Source organism: Numenius arquata, chromosome 2, assembly GCF_964106895.1.
Source record: "Numenius arquata chromosome 2, bNumArq3.hap1.1, whole genome shotgun sequence".
Lineage (NCBI taxonomy): Eukaryota > Metazoa > Chordata > Aves > Charadriiformes > Scolopacidae > Numenius > Numenius arquata.
In genome coordinates, this window is record NC_133577.1 from 108,093,501 (window position 1) to 108,115,610 (window position 22,110).

The 22,110-nt window shown below is 35.7% G+C and overlaps 1 protein-coding gene across 1 annotated transcript; it reads right to left on the reverse strand.

Annotated features, from left to right (window-relative positions):
• Positions 1 to 639: 639 nt before the first annotated feature.
• IQUB (IQ motif and ubiquitin domain containing) lies at positions 640 to 20,924 on the reverse strand. Its single transcript, XM_074167656.1, has 10 exons — positions 20,768 to 20,924; positions 20,490 to 20,665; positions 20,088 to 20,243; positions 17,973 to 18,183; positions 13,797 to 13,972; positions 9,088 to 9,258; positions 7,414 to 7,590; positions 5,538 to 5,786; positions 2,900 to 3,085; positions 640 to 807 (listed from the first exon to the last, which is right to left on the reverse strand). The coding sequence occupies exons 1-10, from the start codon at positions 20,922 to 20,924 to the stop codon at positions 640 to 642; spliced, it is 1,827 nt and encodes a 608-aa protein (XP_074023757.1).
• Between the last annotated feature and the right edge of the window lie 1,186 nt (positions 20,925 to 22,110).

Here is a 22,110-nt window from a genome sequence, read left to right on the forward strand (position 1 = left end):
GTTCCAAACATTGCACTGTGTACTTCAAATTATAAATCTGATTTACAATAATTTCAAGATCTTGGATACAATAATTACATGCTGGCAGTCCGACTATGACCATCAAGATGAGCTATAAAAAGTAAAGTTATTCCTTTGCACAAATGCCTGCAAGGTAAAGCAGCTACATTTGGAAGGGCATATCAATTCTGTTGTTCTGTAGGAATTTAGGGTTTGAGGAAGTTTCTGCCTTGTATGGTTAAGACAAGAGAAATAGATTTAATACAGTGTTTATAGTATTATTTTTCAAATTAAAAGGTGACAATGAATTAGCTAAATTCCCCCAACAGGAATATTACACTACATACACAATGTTCCAAGCCACACAGGCACACACAGAAAGACAGTCATTGCTCTAAAAATCTAGAATATGCAAAGCATATCAACAACATTTTACTTTTTAAATAATGAGATTACAAAACATGAAATACAGATATACTGACTGGTCAAGGTCAAATTATTTTATCCTTAGACGTTTATTTTGATCTGTGTAATACAATTAAGGTATTGATGAAAAAGTACATTTCTTTAAAACCAAGGAAATTGTATTAATCAATAATTCAGTTAACTTCTATAACTTCAGTTAACTTCACCTAAGAGTTATGGTTTTGTACCAGTAGGAATAGGCGTAGCTATTAAAAATTCATTTGCATTAGCCTGATTGTCACTCCTATGCAAAAATGATGCCATTGCTGGAATCTGAGCATAGTAGTATTTTGCCCGGATATGCTTATGATTTATTCTGTGAATAAACGCCTCTTCATAAGCCTGAAAGGAAAAAAAAAAAAATCCAAATCCCATTAAATACAATTAAAATATCTAGCAATCTACATTGTTACAATTTTAGACAGTATAAATAGTTCCCCTTTAATAAACCAAGCCAGATAATTTATTCGTGTATGATACATAATGAAATATTTTGTAGTTCTATACTGCTACCTTATGGCCCAATAGTGAAAATTGCTAACAGCTTCTTGTGAAATATTAGTCGCCTGTTAAAAACAGAAAAACTTCCAGCATTTTTTTATCCATTCAAGATAAAAATTATTTATTTCTTTTTCGGTAAGAACATTTGTACTCACTTTTGAAAATTAAAAAAGGCAATGCCTAAATATCAACATTTGCAAGGTGATGACTATAGGAGATCTCCTTGACAAGAATCAGAATATGAATAATTGTTATTAAAGAAAGTGCTTAAGAGGCCCTTTTTTTTTTGTTTCAGTGAATGAGAAGCAATGATTCGATTTATGACGTTCTGACTTTGCCTTATTTTCCTTATCTCACACTTTTTTTTTTTTTTTTTTTCTTTTTTTGAAACAAAGCCTTGCCATTACCAGTGAAGAAATGTGAGCCTCGCTATAGCTGGTCTATTTTTGTAGCAAGACCTAAGTGAAAATACCCTACAACTTTTAGGTAGGCTTGCACACTTTACCTGTTGCTTTTCTGGGCTATCTCCTATCTCCACTGAAGCTCTGGACCTAATCAAGTTAATGGCATCTCTTTCACTACGACATCTGGACTTACCAAGTTAAACCAGGTAAGCACATAATCAAAATCTCTGCCTGCCAGAATGCTAGTAACATAAATTCATGGCTGTAGAGAAGCATCACTAGATTCAGACTGCCTGAACAGTCTTGTTTACTCAAAGTGAGACATAGGAGTCAACAAAGGAATTTCCAGCTTGATATTGATTTTACCCTTTAAAGGTAATGCTCACATAAACATGGGTCTGCTTGAAGACACAAGTTGGGCACACACACAAAAAATATCATGGATGGTAGAATTCCTTTTACCTTTAGAATTCCCTAATTGATATATTTCACCCCCAAAGCAAACCTTTCATCAAGGGAGCAATTCATTTGCTCTGTCAGTTTAGTTATCACATACTCTTAAGACTTCCAAAATGAAGTGCAATGCGTAACAGCTGAAGTTGCATTTGTGATGCACGCATATTGTGTCAGAAATTGAATCAAGAACATGCTGAACAAAAGGACACTACACAACAATGACCTCAGATCACTACTTACATAAATCAATAGCCTAGAGATGAAAGGTTTAATAATCCATTACTAATTGCAGAACAAACACAGCTCGCGCGATTCTCCCATGCCATAGAAAATTAAATATTCTACCATATGATGTCCAGTGGAGTAAGATATTTACCAGACTACCATGTTTAGATATGGAATTTGGGCAGAGTGGTGTGAAAATACACTGTTTCAATGACTTCTTTAACAAATTCCTAAGTTTTTTTTTAAAATTTGGAACAACAACTATGTTTTAATTTCTTAATTGCCCACTATAAGATTACATTGTCAGGGGTACTCAAATGAAATCTATGTAAGAAAGTAAATTGAGACAAATTTTATTATGACAAATGGTTAAGTTCTAGACAAAGAGCCATTCTGTTATTTGACAAGAAATTTTTAAGGCCAGAAACTAACGAGGCCAGAGCATGTGCAAGAGCACAGGCACACAATTGTCATAGTATTCATGGTTAGTCTTTAGTATGTTTTTCATCCAGGCCAGCTCGTCTGACCTCAGCTGAGGGAAAAGTAGAGGCATGGCACTGCTCTTGGTAGGAAGCATGGATGAGGCCACTTAGCTTTTTGCATTTCGAGACGGAGAATGAGGGCAAGACAGAGTTCAGGTACATGGACTTGAGTTGCACATGCCAGCTGCCCTCTGGACTAGTGGCTGCTTCATTTAATAGTACAGATGCACTAATTTAAATAGTAACAATGGGACAATTTAAACATGGATGAGTGTAAGGATTAAGTTTGGCTAAATATCACTAGTCACAGGACTCTATTAAAACAGAACATAAATATTGTAAAAAATTAAGCCCATCAAATTTTACCTTCTCAAGGCTACACAGCTTAAGATGTGCATCTGCCTCATCTTTAGTGAGGAGAATAGTGTTCCATGGAGACCACTCATGCTGCTTATCCCATCTGACCATAACCAAATCATAGAGGTCACTGCAGGCACTGAGAGCTGACTGACAGCCCCATATGTTCTCAATCATGTACTGCAGATCTTGATGCTGAAATGGAGAACAGGGTTAAGAAGGAAGGAGCGTGTTTCATTCTATAACAAAAGCATTGTAACTGTATGAGAATCCAAATAAAGCTTTGAGTAAAAAATTTTTCTGTGCATATTTCATATAATCATTTGGTTAAAGAATGTCTAGATATACACATCTTTCTTCAGCATAGTGTGGGAATTATTGACTTTATTTTTCTTGTATCATCTCTAAAACATAACATTCTTACTTTGATTGCCTCTGCCAATGGCAATTCATATCTTTTGTTGACATCCTGATTGCTTAACTGCTCTTATAAAGCTTCTTACATCTCATGTTTTCTCTCATATACCATGCTTAAGCCTGTTCAGACCTTTTTTGGTTAATAACAATAATCCATCTCTGTCATTACTGAGATGACTTCCCTATTTCATTCTTGGATTCAGAATTAATGTTATTCTATAAATGACTTATTATGCTACTAAATTAGAGTTTACATATAATCAGAATAATCTGGCCTGGAAAATGCAGGAAATTAAGACAAGAAAAAAATCCCACCTAGGACAGACCCCAAATCTCTGCCTGCTCTCTTTCTTCCCCTCCCTCTGCCGTTGACATATGGAGGGCTTATTGTGCTCATAATACTGTTGCTCATTTTACCAAATGAGATTATAAGATCAGGTAGCTATGCTACAGTATTAACAAAAAAGAATAGGTTTGTCTGTACTAAAAGACCTTTACAAAAAGGCTTTAAATGTACTTTTAACCTATATCTAAGGTTAATTTCTGTCAATTTTAATTTGTTTAATTTATTACTAGCCACCTGAAATCACTACTAAATCTCAATAACCACAGTCTCTTGAATGAAAGAAAAAAAAAAAAGGCAATGAATGAAGCTGTCATAGCTGCTGCAAAAGTATTTTAGTTGTGCCGAACTTATTTCTAGATGCCTCAGAGCTGTTTTCTGGATATAAGTGCAGAAGGCGACAGACAGTTGTTGGGAAGCGAAAGGGAAAAAAGCAAGTACCTCAGAAAAAAATTAATAATTTAAGGAAATGTTAGGGAAAAACCCAAGGCAATTAATGATTTAAGATATAAACCTCTGTTGTTTAGATGTTTACAACTCTAAAGAAAAGAAGTTTATTTGGATGAAATGACACAGTATCTAGAGATGTTGCAGTGGCAAAACCACAAACAACTGCAAGTGAGAGCTTTCGGGAGCAGCAGTTAAGAAGCAGTCATATTGCAGTGTGTCAACAGCCACCAGCCATCACAAGTGATGTGATGTGAGACAGGTTCAAAAAAGATTTTAGAGGATGCTGACATATTAAGATAAACTAAGTTAGACACAGGCAAAATCTTTTCAGCTTAAGTGAAAACCAATAGGAATGAACAACATCTACAAAATCCAGGTTCTTTGATAATACTTCTTACACAGGCATGAAAATTAAAGAATCCCAACCTTCCTTTTGGCAGCTGACATTGACAGAGTGCTAAACCACAGCATGGCTTGTTTCGGTAGCCGTGGGATATTGATGACTGCCTTTTGTTTGCTTGGATGTTTTTTCAGACATATTGAAAATACAGTTAAAAAAAACTATTCTATGAATGTTGATGCTGTAGAGATTTTTATTACTAAATCTCAGAAAGTCCAAATAAATCTCCGCTGTTCAATATTTTCAGTAAATAACACTTTGCAATTATCTCAGATTTAAAACTTTCCCAGTGGATATTGGATGTCAAATTCTTTTGCTAACGAAGTAATAATAGCTAAAAGAGAGAATTTTCTGAAGACAGAGGCAAGAAGTTCTTTGAACTGTTCTGGTAATGATTATTAAGAAACATCAGCTACTTAGTAATATTGCAGAAGATTACGGATGATTACAGATGATGGCAAAAAATTTAGAAAATTAAAATATTTAGTGAATCTTTCTCCTAAGAAATGCAAACCAGTAAATCTTCCAACTATACAGATATTCTACTGACATAGAACAAGAATGTGAAAACCTCAGGGCCTTTATTTTTTCCCTTCTGAGAAAACAAGACAGTTTAGTTGTATTACTAAAACAGTCCAAATAACAGGGGCTCAAAATGTTTCACTAGCATTATGTCTTGAACCATACTATAGTCACAAAACCATTATCATTGCTATACAGATGATGTTAATATCTTTAAGCAACAGGATGGCCATAGCAGAACCAGAAGAAGAATTTGGATCATCTGATTCTTTGACCTCTCAGCTAGACTTCTACCTTCTGTTAATGTATAACTTGTAACCACTTTTGAAAGTACAGCTATACTTCAAGAGCTCAAGTGCTTCTTCTTTATGGTATGGAACTTCCCATATCACAGGAAGGAGGTTTTGTACCTTTTTAACTATTTCTCAACCTGTCAACAACATACACAAAACAAAGCAAAAATTATACTCAAAGCCATTGGCTTCCAAAACTAGCAAAGCTCTTTCAGACAGTACCTGAACTAAGAAAACAATTTTAGCATCATCCTGATAATCAGCTTCAGACTTTCTGAGATTTTCTAAGATAAGTTTGTACTTCAAAAATGCTTCTCGTCGCCGAGCCTCATTATCAAGCTTGCAACACAAGCGACATCTGCCAATGGTGCAGGAATTAGCAGGAACAGGAAACTCATTAGAGGGTAAGAAACTTTCGCAGCCATGACAGAAGTTAACATTTTTATAAAGCTTTAAGGGATCTGGTGGAACCTAAAAGATTTAAAAAAAAAAAAAAGAGTTAATTTACCACAAAGTATCTTTGTATTACTTGTGTGTCAACCTAACTGTTAGAATACATTTTACGTATACTAATACAGGTATTCTAATACGTAAAAGCTAGTAATATTTATTTTAAAATAACCAAAAGTTTTGGTTTTTCTAACAAAATAGAAGACCAAAAGCCATTGTATTTTCTTACTCTACTAGTTAAAATCAGTTATATAAATCCATCAATAGATTTTTAAGCTATATGAAGATCCTAGACATTATGCTTCAGTGCTCTTGCTGGCACTTTTATGGATGCAGATTGTCAGGCATTTTGGAAAGATGACAACACAGAGAAAACAGAAACTAATTCTTCCACATTTAATTTTTCATATAGAATCTCCCCTTTATGTCAAAGATAAAACCTTGAGATCATGGGCATATTTATATTTTGGCATAAGAATATAAAATCACCAGAGCCGCATGCCCAAAAACAATATAGGGGAAGAAAATAAACTAAACTTGCTAATGACCTCCTCATCCTCATATTGCTTCATGGGTTCTGGAAAGAATATAATGTAGTCTGTGCAGAGGACCCAAGTCTGTAATTGTGTAGTTTGAGTACTCTGATAATCCAGCTACATATTGTGGTCATCTGCCTTTTGTTTAAGGTACCCTAAGGATTTGGTTAATTTGAATGTCTGTTGATGAACTACCATCTTTTTTGTGGTCTACAGAAGGTTACAAGACACAAATACAAATATAGGTGCAATTCAGCCTTCAACTCCAGGTACAGTTAACCAAAAGCTACAGAAGACAAAGACCTCCCTTTTCTAGTCTCTGCTATGACACATCTAGGTAACCCTGTTCATAAATCTAGTGCAAAATTACTGTTAGTTAGTTCTAAATCTGACTGACATTTTCTGACAGATTCTCTACTCCTGAGATACCATCAACCACTGTAAGAGGAATCTTCTTCTGACAGATGCAGAATACATGTTTCTCTTTAAAGCAACAATATATGATATTAAAACATATATTTAATTGTAATCTGTAGTCGGAAAAGAAAAACAGTCACAAAACTTGAGTGGCGTCTACCACTTTCTTCACTTCCTAGCTATATCTTCTTCCCATGAAGTAGCAACTGGTTGTACAACAGAAGCTCGTAACATTTCTTGCTTAGGTGCAAAGTCTTTAGACATCACTTTGACAATGACAATGTTCTTCATTTCTGGATGCATGGGATGCTGCCCCTTGTCTAGTGGAAAAAAGGCAATTGCTCTCTCTATTGGTTCCCCATTTGCTATTACATTTTACTGTTACCATCCCATAAGATCTACCATTTATAATTATCAGATTTTTTATTTCATACATAGAGTTCCTGGGCTCACTCAGTGCTACCAGCCCCTCGGCAGGTTCGTATACCCATACCTATGCCCCACGCTTCTTATGTGATTATGTAAGTTTATTTGTGTGAAGCTTGTGTACTTGCTACATTTTACTTCTTTAGGAACTCTTTCAGCAATTCTACAGCAAAATGTAAAACAAAAAAGCTTTCGTTATTTTCCATTCCCCTTCTCCACCATCCTTAGTTCAATGGCCACTATGTTAGACTGCAAAATAGGAACAATACCTTAAGTATCCTAGCAACTTCAGGGTTAAACTTCGGAGTTTTAATGTATTGAAGAAATAATGTACAAATTCTTTTCCTCAGTCCTTCTAAGTTGCATTCTTTCACCTCTCTTGACATAAGATCAACTTCTCTGTCAATTAATTCCACTATTTCCTGTGTCAATTTACATTCATGTTCCTGAAAGAAAATGCAAAGGAAAACAAACTGCACAACAATAAGGAAGCAAACAAACAAAATAATTCTAATGTAGTACAAAAGCAAACTACGGATTCTGTGCCAATCATCATTCATACCTCTGTATGTTCACATAAGAACATGTTCATAGAAGAACCCCTTAGTGTCTTAGGAAAATAACCTCTAAGAAAACTGATGTAAAGAACTACAAAACTGAGAATGCTTACAGATTCCGCTTTAAGGGATATACCAAATATCATATACCATATACCAATATACCATATACCAAAGCTGTGAGTAACTGTAAACCTGGAGGCATAAAAAAAAATGCTAAGCAGAGGCACACAACACATGCAAAATTTTCAGTCTCCAAAAGCCCCAAGAAACATCTCCTTAAGGAGCTTCCTTTGGCTATGTGATAAGAGGTGTAATGTATACACACAGTAGATGGCTAAATAAACCCCCACAAACCCACAAAAAAACCCCCAAAATCAAAATAAAAAACCCAAGCAAACAAAAAAACCCACTACAGAGAAGGCATGGGGGACTTCATGAGTATTCTTGGGCAGTACTCACATCAATATTTCAAATGCTTAGCAGGAGATTTTCCAGAGAGACATAAGAGGTGGATGAGTTCAATGTCCTCTCACCTAAAATAAAGTGCTAATTTACAGAAATTCTAGAGTTTGTTCACTACAGCAATATTGACTTGTATTAAAACGGGCAGGAGTTCATAAACCAGCAGTGCTCCCAATGCTGTATTGGCTTTAGATCAAATGCTGGTAAAAAATTCTGATCAATTCTGGTAAAAAGCAAACAGCAAGGTGTTATTAAAAAAAAAAAAAAAAAAAAAAAAAAGAGACCAGGAAGCAGCATTCTATTCTAGTTTGATGACAATCATCCTGAAAGTACCTTGAAACTCATATTTATTCACGTACAAGAACAATAATAAGTGAAACAAATATGAGAGACTGAAAGAAATGCAACCAGCTTCTAATTCACTGGGAACACTGGCAGCAGCAGTGGGGGTGGGGTGTGGGGCAAAGCAAAAAAAATAAACTAGTATTTGCCACCCATAAAACTGGTAACCCAACAGAGACATAAGGTTCTAAACAGGCATTTCAAAGAACTGAGGAAAAAAAAAAAAGTAATATCCACTAACATCTCTGCCATGGTTTTAATCAAGTTGTTATAAGTTAAACTTTATACTAAAATTGTATTATGTATTAATATACAAAAAAAGTCTGAAATCATGAGGTTAAAATTCTAACACAAGTTGAAGAAAAATGTGGACATCAAAGTGAAATATGAATTTAGAGTGTATCTAAAATGGAAATTACACCCTCATGGCAGGTGGTACACTAGGCTCTCTCTTGCTGCAAGCTGATCATCCTGGCACCTGTCTGCCAGAAGTATTGCTTATCTGTCAACATAAATAAGTGACAGTATCTTTGGGAAGTACACCTTCAAACTAAGCATAAATAGAAAAATAAAGCATACCTTTACTGTATGTCTGAGTGTTAACAGCACATCTATCCTCTCCTCTTTCGGGATGTCATTCATGCTAATGCTGCGGTAGATTTCAAATAGCTCTCTGGCGCGGAGTGTGTACTGTGTATCCATTTCAGTGACTCTTCCATCATATGCTCTCCACCTCTTAGGTTGTGCACACTGCAGAAGCAATTTATATAACTGAGCTATTATAATCTGATCACCAGCTGAACGAGTGCATTATGTTACATCAAGTTTCACCAGAGGTGAAATAGGTACTTAACATTAATGCTTGACTAATACAAAAGGCTAATTCTACTATCAGTATTTATACAGTACCTTTTCCACCAGAGCAAGTATTCAATTGCATGCTTTGTTTAAAGTTGCAGGTCATGAAAATTTTGACTTGCAGTATATTAAAAGTAAATAATATTCTCCTACAGGGATATGCTCTACTTCTTTAAAATGAATTTACTGACAGTAGTGTTAGAATACATTTGCTCTGTATTTCATCTTGCAGTCATAAGTCTGTCTAAACTATGAGCAAAAATCAATGGAACTGTTGACTGTGTGAAGATTGCAAATTTAAGGCTTCAGAATCCACTGAAGTACAAAACATCTCCAGGGAACTGTTCTATTTATGCTACCTATAGATGGATAGAAGGCATAGACTTTGTTAGACCTGACTAAGGCAGAGTATGAGTTTACAGCTTACTGGATACTTCACCTAGCTTCTTGTTTGCTAACTTAACCACATACCATATGCCTTATACTTCAACTGTCTCTTTGCACATCTTTAGCTTCTACAGACAGTGAGAAGTTATAAGGTGTCAGCTGACCCACTCAGTCTGAAAAGTCCAACAATTCTCCTCTTTCAAGAGGACTGGGTTTGGTTGCAAACCACACAGTTTCATAGGGAGGTAGGTACCTAAATCCAATAGAAAGATAGTATTCAAAACCCTCTCCCCAGTTCATTACTGAACTCCACTCCCTTTCCTTAATTGGGACAGCTATTTGGAACCTCATTCTGTGTATTAACTATTTTCTTTCATTGTATTTGGAACTTGAGCATTCACAAACACTCGTGAACTTCGCTTTGCACTCTCAGTGTGAGTTAACTACAGTAACAGTTCATGCAGCATTCATATACCTACTGGTTTTCTGGATGTGACCCCAGCATTGACGTAATCATTATTTTGACCAAATATACAGGCTTGCTATGGTGATAAGTCATAAAAATACCAAGCATATTAGATAGTCAGAACAGATATGATTAGTCACCACCACAATCAAAACAGAGCTTTCCTCACTTTTAAATAAATAAATTATAGAATTAGGTAAGCAAAAAAAGACAAAATAATTGAGAAAAAGATTTAACACTGAATAACTGACATTTAATTACATTATCAGTGGGAGTAGAACTCCAATTAAAGGAGATACTGTTAATCAGAAGTCACAATTCAGAGCCAAAACTGATTAAGAAATGCAATAGAAAAACCAGACATTAATAAAAAATAACTCTTAGTTCTAGTGAAATATTTGAACTTCTGAAAAACTCAGAGGAGACAATTTTCTCTCTATCATAAAAAGGGAGCATTCTACTGTAACTTCATGACTTTGTTTCACTATTTTGTATAGTACTAGAAGTATTAAAACAAACAAAACAAAACACAAGAAGTAAAGCAACCAATAAAAAAAACCTTCCACCAACTTAGAAGCCGTATCATGCTGTAACTCCTTTGTGTGGCAGACTGGCAAAAATCACTGTTTTCCACAGAGTAGTTAATTCAGTACTTATATTTGATCCTCTTCAATGAAATCACTTATAATAAGACCGAAAGATCATTTGCTTATGCTAGGGAGACTCAATGGGCAGGTTACTAAGTTTTTATAACCTAGGAAATGGTTATTAAAACTAGGTTCTTCTGATAAATTTGCAACCACCCATATATGAGCTAGCAGTCTTGGTACTCCACTCTGCAAATGACCCTTAACACAGACCAACTATATTATGATGTTTACATTATTCAAAGCAATATATCATATCTGTAACTTCTGTAATTTTTCTTACTACCTAATCATAACTGGGTATTATATAAAATAATTTTTTTAAAAAAAGAAATCATACAGCTTTTTACTGAAAAAAATAATGCAGAGGTCTTATCAATATGAAGATTTCCAGCATTTCAGAAAGAATCACAAGCTCTCTCATTACAGGACTACTTTCATGTATTCAAGATTGATGTGAGAAAACCAAAACTTTGAGATTTTTTTTGCCAGATTTTTCTTGCCTTTTAGTCTGCTGGCAGTGCTGTGGAATTTACAATAATCCTGTTATCTGTATTACTTCAGAGAGCAGGACTACTATAACTGCACTCTGCTGCCAATGGATGAAAGCAGAAAAAAAACACCTGAGGAGAAAAACACACCAGCACAGACACAGAGAGAAAAATATAAGAAAAGTAAAAAAAAATAAATCCATAGAATGGGTGCAGAAACAGCACATAGCATGAAAGGTATGAACTCGGTGACAGTTAACAATTACACAAATTCCTTTAGGAAAATATGACTGCTGTATAAAAGCTCAATCAAGTACTTCCTCTTCAAAATACAAATCCTGAAGAAGAATGAGCTCAGCATAAAAAAGAACCCCCTAGAATGTAGTCCACACACAACCAGTGACAACCATTGTAAACACACACACACATGAGGAAGTACATGCTTAAAGTAGCGAAGAATGGAACAAAGGTTTCCATGGAGAAGCAAGTTTCATAGAATTTTGGCTATTGCAGCAAAGTGAAATGCTTGCAATCTTCAGATGTGAAAGGTGTTATTTCAACTTTAATTGGCCAGTGTCCAGATTAACACTACCAGCTCAAAGTTCAAGAAGTAACTGAGTAATCTATAGCACTCCAACAACAAATGTCATAGAGTTTAAAATGTAGTTAACTGTAGGTAGTGAAGAACGCTGTGCTTCTGATAGATGTAAGAAAACCGTACAACTTGTGAGAATATATACTGGAAGTAATCTATATAGGGTAGGACATTGAAAAGCAGCCCTTAAGGGAAAAATAAAGATAGAGACTCAGTTAGGAGACAAATATATTTACTTTGACTGTTCCAGGTTTCTTTTTCTGAGAAAATAACAGAATAGATTGTAAATAGTAGAAGCAAACATTTAACATAGAAATGATTCAAGGTTTTGATATCATTCTTAAGTATTTAGTTTTCTGGTTTTTTGCATTCTCAAAAGCAGTAACGGAGAATACAATCATGCCACAGCAATAAACTTGGTAACAATCCCACTATTTCAGATAAGTAATTTGTTGTAATGAAGAAAGGTAATAGAATTTATCAAATCATTTTTTACAGTCCAGTTCCCATACGTCAGTAATAAAAAAAAATGAAAAAAGTCTCTTTTGGACAAAACTGCTATTTTTACTTTTGAGTACTAAATAATCAAAATTGAAAAAAAAAAATTAGATAGCAAAAAAACTATTTCTGTTCCAGTATTTCTTTTCATATTATGTCCCATACTATGAAAACAGCCAGAAAATAAACTATTTCTTTTTTCCTGGGGGGATGGATTGCTGACATATCTACCTAAAAAGGACCTTTTTTTAATTTTACATTAAGGTGCCATTGAATCTAATGCCATTCTAAATCATCTTTGTGTATGAATGAGTTCTCATCTTTGTTTTATAGATGAAAGCCTGAAAAACACTTACATTACATTTCATCCCCAAGATTATACAAGAATAAAATCTCAAAGTTCTAACACAACTGAAACTAGTGAATTAATAACAGAGCTCAATGTGATACAAGATTCAGTCAAAGCTCTTCTGGGTTCCTACCCTGTGTGTGAAAACAGAATAAATGCTTTCTTTAAAGACGGATATGATGATCAAAGGCTTGCACTCAATGGAGAAACAAATGACAAATCTAGTTCCTGAAGGATAACATTTCTGAGTGAAGAAAAAAGTGAATCAATGAATCCATTCTGCAGAAAAAAGGTTTAATTTTACAAATACTTGCTTAAACATTTGCATTTAAGTTTAAATGCAATAGCAAACTTTCCACTACAGAGAACAATGAACAGAATATACCAGAGGGATGACCACTTAGTCCTTAGTTTTGATTATGAAACTGAGTATCTTTGAAAGAGTAGCCAATAGGCAGATTTTTAAAGTTTCAAAAACAGATTAGGAAAGAGCATAATTTCCTACATCACTGTAATGCATACAATACAAAATACAGAATGGTATGCAATATCCTCATGTTTTATAACCTCAAATTAACCATTCCAAATTGTTAGAATTTGAGCCTTTAAACCTGTTAACAGTGCCATCAGAATCATGTTCTCTATGCAGAATAGTTGCATAATACAAAATTCATCCAGTCAGTGCTATTTTTTTATATTATATATACACAACTACCTGTGTCTACGGTAAATCTCAGGTGACAGTCCTTAATGAAGGACGACAGTCTGTTTGTCCTTCAATCAGTCAGAGAGCTAAGAAATTCTCAGCTTGGAAAAAGAAATTTACTGAATTGTACTGACATGAACGACTAGATAATTTGGATATTTATAACATAAACATTCACATGATTAACTGCTAAAACTACAAAAGTTACTTTTGGCAGGCAGTTTTGCAGTTGTCTTTTTTGCTCCTGTACTTTGGTATTCTTTACGTACAGCCTAAAGTTACATCACTGACCTTATCCAGAAAGCGCAATATTGCTTTTTGTTGATTCTCCTCATCTGCATTTAGTTTGTGTTTCCCAATGGAAGCAATCAGCTGTACCTCTCGTTCCAGAAGTCCACAAAACGCTGCCTTTCTTTCAGCTCCAGTAAAAGTTCTGTTAATCCGTTCAGTCTCCTCCTGCCTCCATACTATGGATACAAACATTTGGGGTATTTTTTACAAGACCTTCTCCAGTGAACCTTCTACTTTCATACTTAAGAAATAACAATTATTTTTTAATATTTCTTAAAAGCCAGTTTCTATGTTCGGGAATTCATTGTTATGCATATTTTCAACACAGGCAAAATGGACAAAAATCAATGTAAATTATACAGATGTTCTGTGAGAGTATGTGTGCGCACATCAATTCCAAACTGCCAATTCATACTCCAAACTCAAAGACTGGTTAGGAGAAAAATTAGCTCTATGTGAGAAAAAGAATTTAGCTCCTGTGAAAACGTATGATGAAATGATTTCTTCAAAATTTTGCATCTAAAATAACTAAACTAACTGTTTGAGTCTCAAATAGCTCCAAAAGGCATGAGCAATAGGAACTTTTTAAACAATTGCTCAAAGTCACAAGGAAATATACCAATCTCAACAGATTAAGGACAGCATCTTACTGTGGTACCACCAGTACTCAGTGTTGAGAATATTACTACTTCTCTCTGCATAAGTGAGTAAAATCTAAAGAAGCTTGAAGTCCTCCAAAACTGAGATAAAATGACTGACAGTCACATTTAGCACTCCAGGTCTTACACTGAATATTTCAGTGGTATCATCTTTTGCCATCTAAGGCAGATGGATGCGCATTAATAATTAGACAGTCATTGCTTTACTCTCCTTTTCCTCTTCTATAACAGAACCTTTCAGATGGAAGGAATTGCCATGCAAACCACATGGTGGTAGTGACAGCAACACGTGAATCAGTACATGCTGTGTAAGAATCTGGCCTTCTGACTCTTATGGTCAAATCACCAAACCACAGGTACCTGTCGCACTTATAAATTAGACTACTTAATGACAGAAACGTACAGATGTATAGATAGGTGTCTATCACAGTTTTTGTTTTGTAGTACCCATTTCTTGACTATAACTGCTGATAGTCTGATGAACAGACTACATATTGTTACAGAAAACTGTTAGTAAAATCAAATTCTGTGAATAGTGTTTTCCTTTGCATACATTGTAACAGCTCCTGGCTTCTCTGAAGAGCCTGTTTCATTTCAAATATCTCTGTATTTTTTGTGGGGTATTTTATAAGATCCAAAACTTCAACACTCCTGAATAATATCTCAAAAGGGTGTTATTGTTCCAGAACAGTTATGCAAAAGCAAAACCCAGCGTAAAAGAAAACAATCCAATATGTTGTGCACACTTACTGAAAAAGCCTATAACATCCTCTATCAGGTAAGATTAGAGGCAGGGGGAGGGAAAGGAGGAAGGTTTCTTTTCTGCCTGTGGCTTCCTTATCTACAATACCTTATGTTTTCTGTTTCAAAATATTTCAATTCATTTCCTTAAGGCTCTCCAAGCTTTGATATTAATGTGACAGCTGTCTGACAAGTTCTGAGTACCCAAAGATATACTTTTAAATAAAGCCATTTCAGCAAACAAAAGCACTGTATAGAATTAATTTACATGTAGCTGTATATGCCTGAAGGGGGCAGCAACTTCAAAGGCAGAGCTAATAAATACAGTAAGCAATTTTGTACTTCCAGAAATGAAGAAGCTGTCAATTTACATCAATACTTACCTTCTGTTTCACCATATACATGCAATCAAGTTAAAAACATTCCTCTCAGATTATCTGTTTTACAGACAGACATTTTCTCATTATAATTTTTATTCCAGTTTTTATAAAACAAAGTAGTTCGTGCTTTTCAAATAAATAATCAATGTGACTATATGCGGGCACACTGAAGATATAGATACATCTCATTTGCACCATACAGTCAACAGGCAAGTCTTTGTACCAAGAGGAATTGCTTGTGCTGCCTGACCCTGTAATAGTATCCCCCTGTTGTGATCAGCAGCAATAACCTTCACAGATCTCTAGAGGACAATAGTCTCATTCTATTACTGTCACAATGATTTAGCTCGTGTAGACTGTTGACACTATAAGAATGTAAAAGTAGTCTCAGATGCAGGTAGAAAAAAACCCCAACTTCCTAGAACCACTAAGCTCTGTTAAAATAAAGAGCATGACTGCAAGTCTCCATGTAGAGAAGCAACAAGTCAACACTGGTAAACAAAAACAAACCAAAAAGATTGATACCAGACCGTTATTTTTAAGAAAATATTAAAAAGATATTTCAAATAATGGGGTTTGTTCTGTTCCGGTTTTGAAGTGGCACATGCTTTTTCAGGTTGCCTAGATATTAAATTCCTGAACATGCAAAACTGGAAGTTTTATTATTTATGAATCCAATGACATTAAATTAAGCAAAAGAGGCACTTATATAACCATAAATTTTAAATGTATAAATACTAGGAATCTCAGCACTCATTCGCAACTTTAACTCAGCTTTGTTGTTTCTATTGCAAATAAGACTCATCATGCTTTAATAAAAAGTGGATCATATATTTGATAGCACATTAGCTAGGAAACAGATTTTTTAAAGAAAATATTGCAGGAAATCAGACACCAAGTAGTAGCACTTGCCATAAGTGGAGAGGAAAAAAATTATTATTTGATACCTTGGCTTTTGATTACCTAATCTGACACACCTTTAAAAGGGCTTGATTCTTGTGAAGTGAAATGCTAACTACCCACGAAGAAAAAGAAAGGCAGGGGAAACAACCCCTAACAAACCACAAATCTCATGAAGACAGAATTCCCAAAATTCTGAAGACCAGTAATAATTTTTGTATTTGTCACACAGTAACATTTATAAATCATTTATACATTCAAACAAAGCAATTTATTCAATGCCACACAATGTAGGACAGTATGAAAAGATTAGCATATAACCCGGGAATTCGTGAATTATGGTCCTGAGCTCTATGAATAACACACGTCACCAAATTCATGCTCTGTTTACCATGGAAGAAATATCTGGGATGGTTTAAGGTAGGTCAGGTGGCTTTGTAATGAAGCAGGTAATCTATTAGGCCAGTTCTGCTAAAGGGACAGTAATGTCCAAACCACCAGAGTTACACCATAAGCAAGCACTTTAGCCTTAGATAACATGAGTTGTTACAAGTCACAGTGCAAGCCTCTTGCTTAAAAGGAGACATTTTAAAAAGAACTCTTGCAGTTTCATTATATGCTGGTAAAAGTCCACTGCTTTCTATTGTTTTTGATTTTCCAAAAGAACATAGTCTAGGTTTTTTGTTAGATCTGCAACATTATTCTCTTGTAAGTTATGACAATTATCTGCAGTATTCACCTTATTTTTCCAGGAAAGTATAGGGGTGCTTGCCTAAAAAAAAATTTTTAAATTTTGACAACACAGTTTTGTGAAACATGGAATAAATTTAAAAGGAGAAAAAGCAGAAGGAGAAGACAACTAGGTCAAAAGGAATAACCTTATATTGTAAAATTCTGGGGAAAAATTTAATCCATCATAAAAAATATCAATATTAAATGATGAATGATTGATCTTAACAGTATTTTCTTCATGGTATTATTTTCAGCATCCTAAATGTGGAGTAACAAGATTAAAGTAACTCTGATACAAAAAAACCCTCCAGTTCCTGTTCTCTAGCTGACCTTAATATTATGAATGAAAAAAAAAAAAACCAAACAAACCAAACAAACCACAAAAGCCCTGCCAAATAGCATTAGTCTACAAGCTGATTATGTCCTAAAAAGGTGTGATGGTTTTAGCTGGGATAGAGGTAATTCTCTTCATAGTAACTTGGATGGTACTATGTTTTGGATTTGTGATGAAAACAGTGTTGATAGCAATAACTAAAACATCACTATGTTAACAGTGCTTACACAGAATCAAGGCCTTTTCTGCTTCCAGAAATATATGAAAGCCAAATAATTCGTTAAAAATGAAATAAATTCCACTGTAAGTCACAAAGAAAATATCAAGGAAGTATATATAGAAACTTGTCAAAACTAGAAGAGTTGGTTTTAAATGAACTGTACTCTTTTGCTGGTTTAAGAGTACCCCTTTAAGGAAAAAAAATACTTACATTCTAGAGCATGGTACAGTAGCTCAAAGTCATCTTTTGTTTTAGGGTGCAGTCTTCGTTCATGCTCCCTTCTCAGTTTTTCTTCTTTCTCTTTCTTTCTCCGTAACTCTTCTTGTGCCTCCCATGCCAGCCTTAACCTCTTTTCTTCTCTCAGATTTTGTACTACATTTATAGCAAGCCAACGACGGAAATATTTCTGTAATACTATTACCTATATGTGATACAATACCAAAGAATCATGAACTTAAAACAATACAGCATAATTTTTTTCTAGCTACTTAACTACATTTTCTAAGATTCGTTGTATTAATTTGAGTGTTTGACATCGTACATGATCTAAACAGTCATGTACTATTAGTCAAAACACTTGTATGCTGACTTATTTAAGTAACTGCAGGTGTTTTAATCAGTGAGTAGAGTGGAGAAATGAGGTTTACATAATCAAGTTAAAGCATAAACTGCAAATACAAAATCTGTTTTTCTTTTTCAAATCTCTCCTTGAAAAACACCTTTTGCCATGTATTGTTTTTATTCTTTTCTCTTAAGCTTTGTGGGGAGAGGTCCTCATTTTACTATCCTTTTATATAGCGTTTAGATTGGGAATGTAGACACATATTTGCAAAATTTCTTTTAAATTTCTAAATGCAAAAATCAACACAAATACACACAAAATCAACTGCACTTCACTTGTAAACAAATAATGAAAGTGAAGTTGCCAATGCTGTTATGACAGAACTTAAAATTAAGAGTCCACCTTCCAAAGCGGTGACTGTTAAAGGCTAGGAAAATGTCTATAGTACGCCAAGGGAGCAGAGCGCACAAGCCTGAGCTGCTGCCAGCTGAGTTAACACTTCCACCATAAGCAATTTAGCCAGGTCAATACCACGAGCTAATAACCACTGTTCAGCGGTGAAGGCTATCAAGCACAAAACTACACTAATACAGTTATACTATCTCTAGAGATATCTGCACCTAACAACACTTTTGAATATGTCTTCAGCTGCTATTTCAATATGGAACTACACTGCACTGTGCAAATCCTTCAACTTGAACCAACACCAAGTTGATGTCTCTCTACTGTGCATTATAGATTGCCTATAGATACATTACTCATTTCAATAAGTGACACTAATGATCACAGTAAAACATATTGGTAGTCCTGAGGAAACAGTTACCTATTTGGCTTCCGCTTCTACAAGATGCTTATTGACATCAGCAAATGCTGACCAAATAAGTTCTTACAGAAGACTTCTATCCAGAAGATTTCAAAGCATCTTACCAACAATGTCAATGCAATTATCCTATTAGACACCTGAGGAATCAACTGTTTCTCCATTTAGTTACACTCAGACTATTTTAAGGGAACAAATTAATAACTAGAGCATTTACAAAGCAGCGCCCCACCTCACATGATGTTGGGCATACTTAAGTTAGATGTGCAGTCACTGAATATGTTGTTTTCAAAAAGCACTTTGGAATGCCTACATGGTATGCTCTGCACAATAAACATACAGAATTTGTCACTGGAACTGCCGGCATGAGGCCACCCAGAGCATCAGAAAACCCCACAGACCCATCTCACGTGTTTGAATAGCCAGGTTCTACCTTAATGCCAAAGCAGGCAGCTTGAACACAATCCAAAACAGATCAGTTTGCCAAAGGTAACCTATCAAGTCTGTTAAAACAAACAAACAAACAACCCCAGAAAACACAAAACCCAAAAGTTAAATGCAGGTCTCCTAAATCCTAACCTAGGACTTCAGCCATTTGAGGCCAATCATTAAGCATGTAGCTTAGGTTCTTCCAAAGAGACAGTAAGAATGCCAGAGGGACAAGCCTGTTTTAATCCCTAATGTTCTATATGCAAGACAGAAAACAGGAAATTCAGAATTCTTAATATTTGAGAAATTGCAAGGTCTCAAATACGGCTAAAAACAGAGTAAACACACAGTTAGTTCCCGCAGATCTGAAAGATTACAAAATGTGAAGATTGAGCAGATATTTTGCAGTTCACTTTTAAATTCACTCTTTGAAGACTCTGAACACTCATTAAATATTCAGATAACCTTCTTAATACTTTGCTTTACAGATAGTTTCAAACGGATAAGAACTTACTGCTTCCAGTCTACGTTTATGGTATTCTTCAGCTGTAAGATACTTTCCAGGAATTATTAGTCTGTCATTCACGTTTGACACATACACGCCAATTTTAGTCATCTGTGTTGATGTTGTATTTCTTGTTTGTTGTGGCTTATTTTTTTCAAAAACCGTCTGGGGAAAAAATGCATGTCATTATAAAAAAGCATACAGATATTTTTTTTTCCCCTCATTACAGTAAGTGGCAAAATTAGCTATTTGTAACAAAAGTCACAAGACTAATGATATTCATTCACTAAATAGTTCCAAGTGCACACTTATTTCTCATCTACTTCCTCATTCCTATTGGAAATAATTGTATCAACATCCTATTCCATTTGGCAAAAACAACACTCTAAAAAGACAGTACAAAGCCATTACCTGTGTTTCCCTACAAAATAACTGAATTCCTTTGTCAGGTCGTTTTTTGGGTATCGTTTGTGATCCTGCATTATGAAATTCTACTCCTGTTACCACGTTCTTAAATCCACCCAGAAATGGTTTCTGATAGGTAGGTCTTTCAATTTTTACAATTACATCTTGGAATGAATCAGAGTCTGTCAAAATGGAAGTTGATAGAGATATTGTTTCTTTTAGTAAAAGACTGAGAGTAGAGCACGATTAATAAATATCGATACACATGTAGAAACAGCATTTACCTGTTTGTACTCTGACAGTTATGAGATCAGGCATGTGGTAATCCTGTTGAACTGCTTTCCCAGGAAAATGTTCCTGATCAAGAAACAACTTCTCAGACTGGATAGTTTCATCAAAGTTAGCTCTAGTCCTCCTAAGAGTTTCATTATCCTCAACCATGCTTCCTAAAAATAAAACCAAAATTAATTCCTGATAAGCTTCTCAAAATAAGCAAATAAATAACTCTTTCGAGTTTACCCTGAGATGATTTTATTGAAACACTGCAACACCGAATAATCATAGATTTTTGAGCTGGAAAGACAGTCAGTCTATTTGAAAGCTGAAATATACATTTTTAAGAGAGATATCTAATGTAATACTGCCACCACATAAAGTCATTCATATTACAATTTTTTTAGAGTAAGGAAATGCATTTATTTGCAAGTGCATAATTTTAAATCAAATTGATCCATTTATACAGAGCTGAAAAGCTTTTTCTGTATCTGTTCCCCAAGAGCCTATTTAGAATAGCATGGTCTTCGCTTCCACCAAAAGCAAAACATTTAATGTCTTCTCATTTGTCTTTAAAAGCAATAATACTTCACAACATTGGGAGCAGCCAGTCAACATCACTCTCATGTGGATATAAAGAATATAGAGATAAATTATTTACGTAGATGAGTACTTCATATAGATATAGAGAATTTACAGAGGAGTATTACTCACAGACAGCACACCTTTAAGGTTTTCCCTGCTGTCACTGAAATGATATGGGCTGGAAGAATCCAAATCCCGTATTAACGAAAAAAAACCAAAACAAACCAACCAAAAACAAAGGGGAAGAAGCTCCCGGCAGTCACCAAAGGGGTGACTCCTTACAGAGCGCCCACCCGGGCAAACACCCACCGCCACCTGAGGCCGCTTGGGCCGCTCCCCCAGGCCCCGAGCCCCCCGGCCCCGAGCCCCCCGACGTCCGTCCGGGGCAGCCGCCCTCGGCGCGGGGTGCAGCGGGGGCCGGCGGGCTGCCGACGCGACCCGGGGCCGAGTTTTGTTCCGTTCGGAGCCCCGCGTCTGTTACTTTCCCCTCACGTCTCCCGCCGGGCCGCTCCAGGCCGCGGCGGCGTGTGCGGTAGCTATAGCAACCGGGAAGGGCCGCGCGCATGCGCACGGGGGGAGGGAGGGCCCGCGCTGCTGGACACCGCCCTGGGAGGAGGAAGGGCACTTTGGGGGCAAAAGGTGTGAAAGGACGAAGGGCGAGAGAAGCCCCCGTGTGTGTTTTTCCGCACCGCGGTGAACGGAAGCGCCTGCGGCAACTTGTGCTGGCGGGCACCTGCGTGGGACCCGGCCGTTGCCGTGTCCCGGCTCG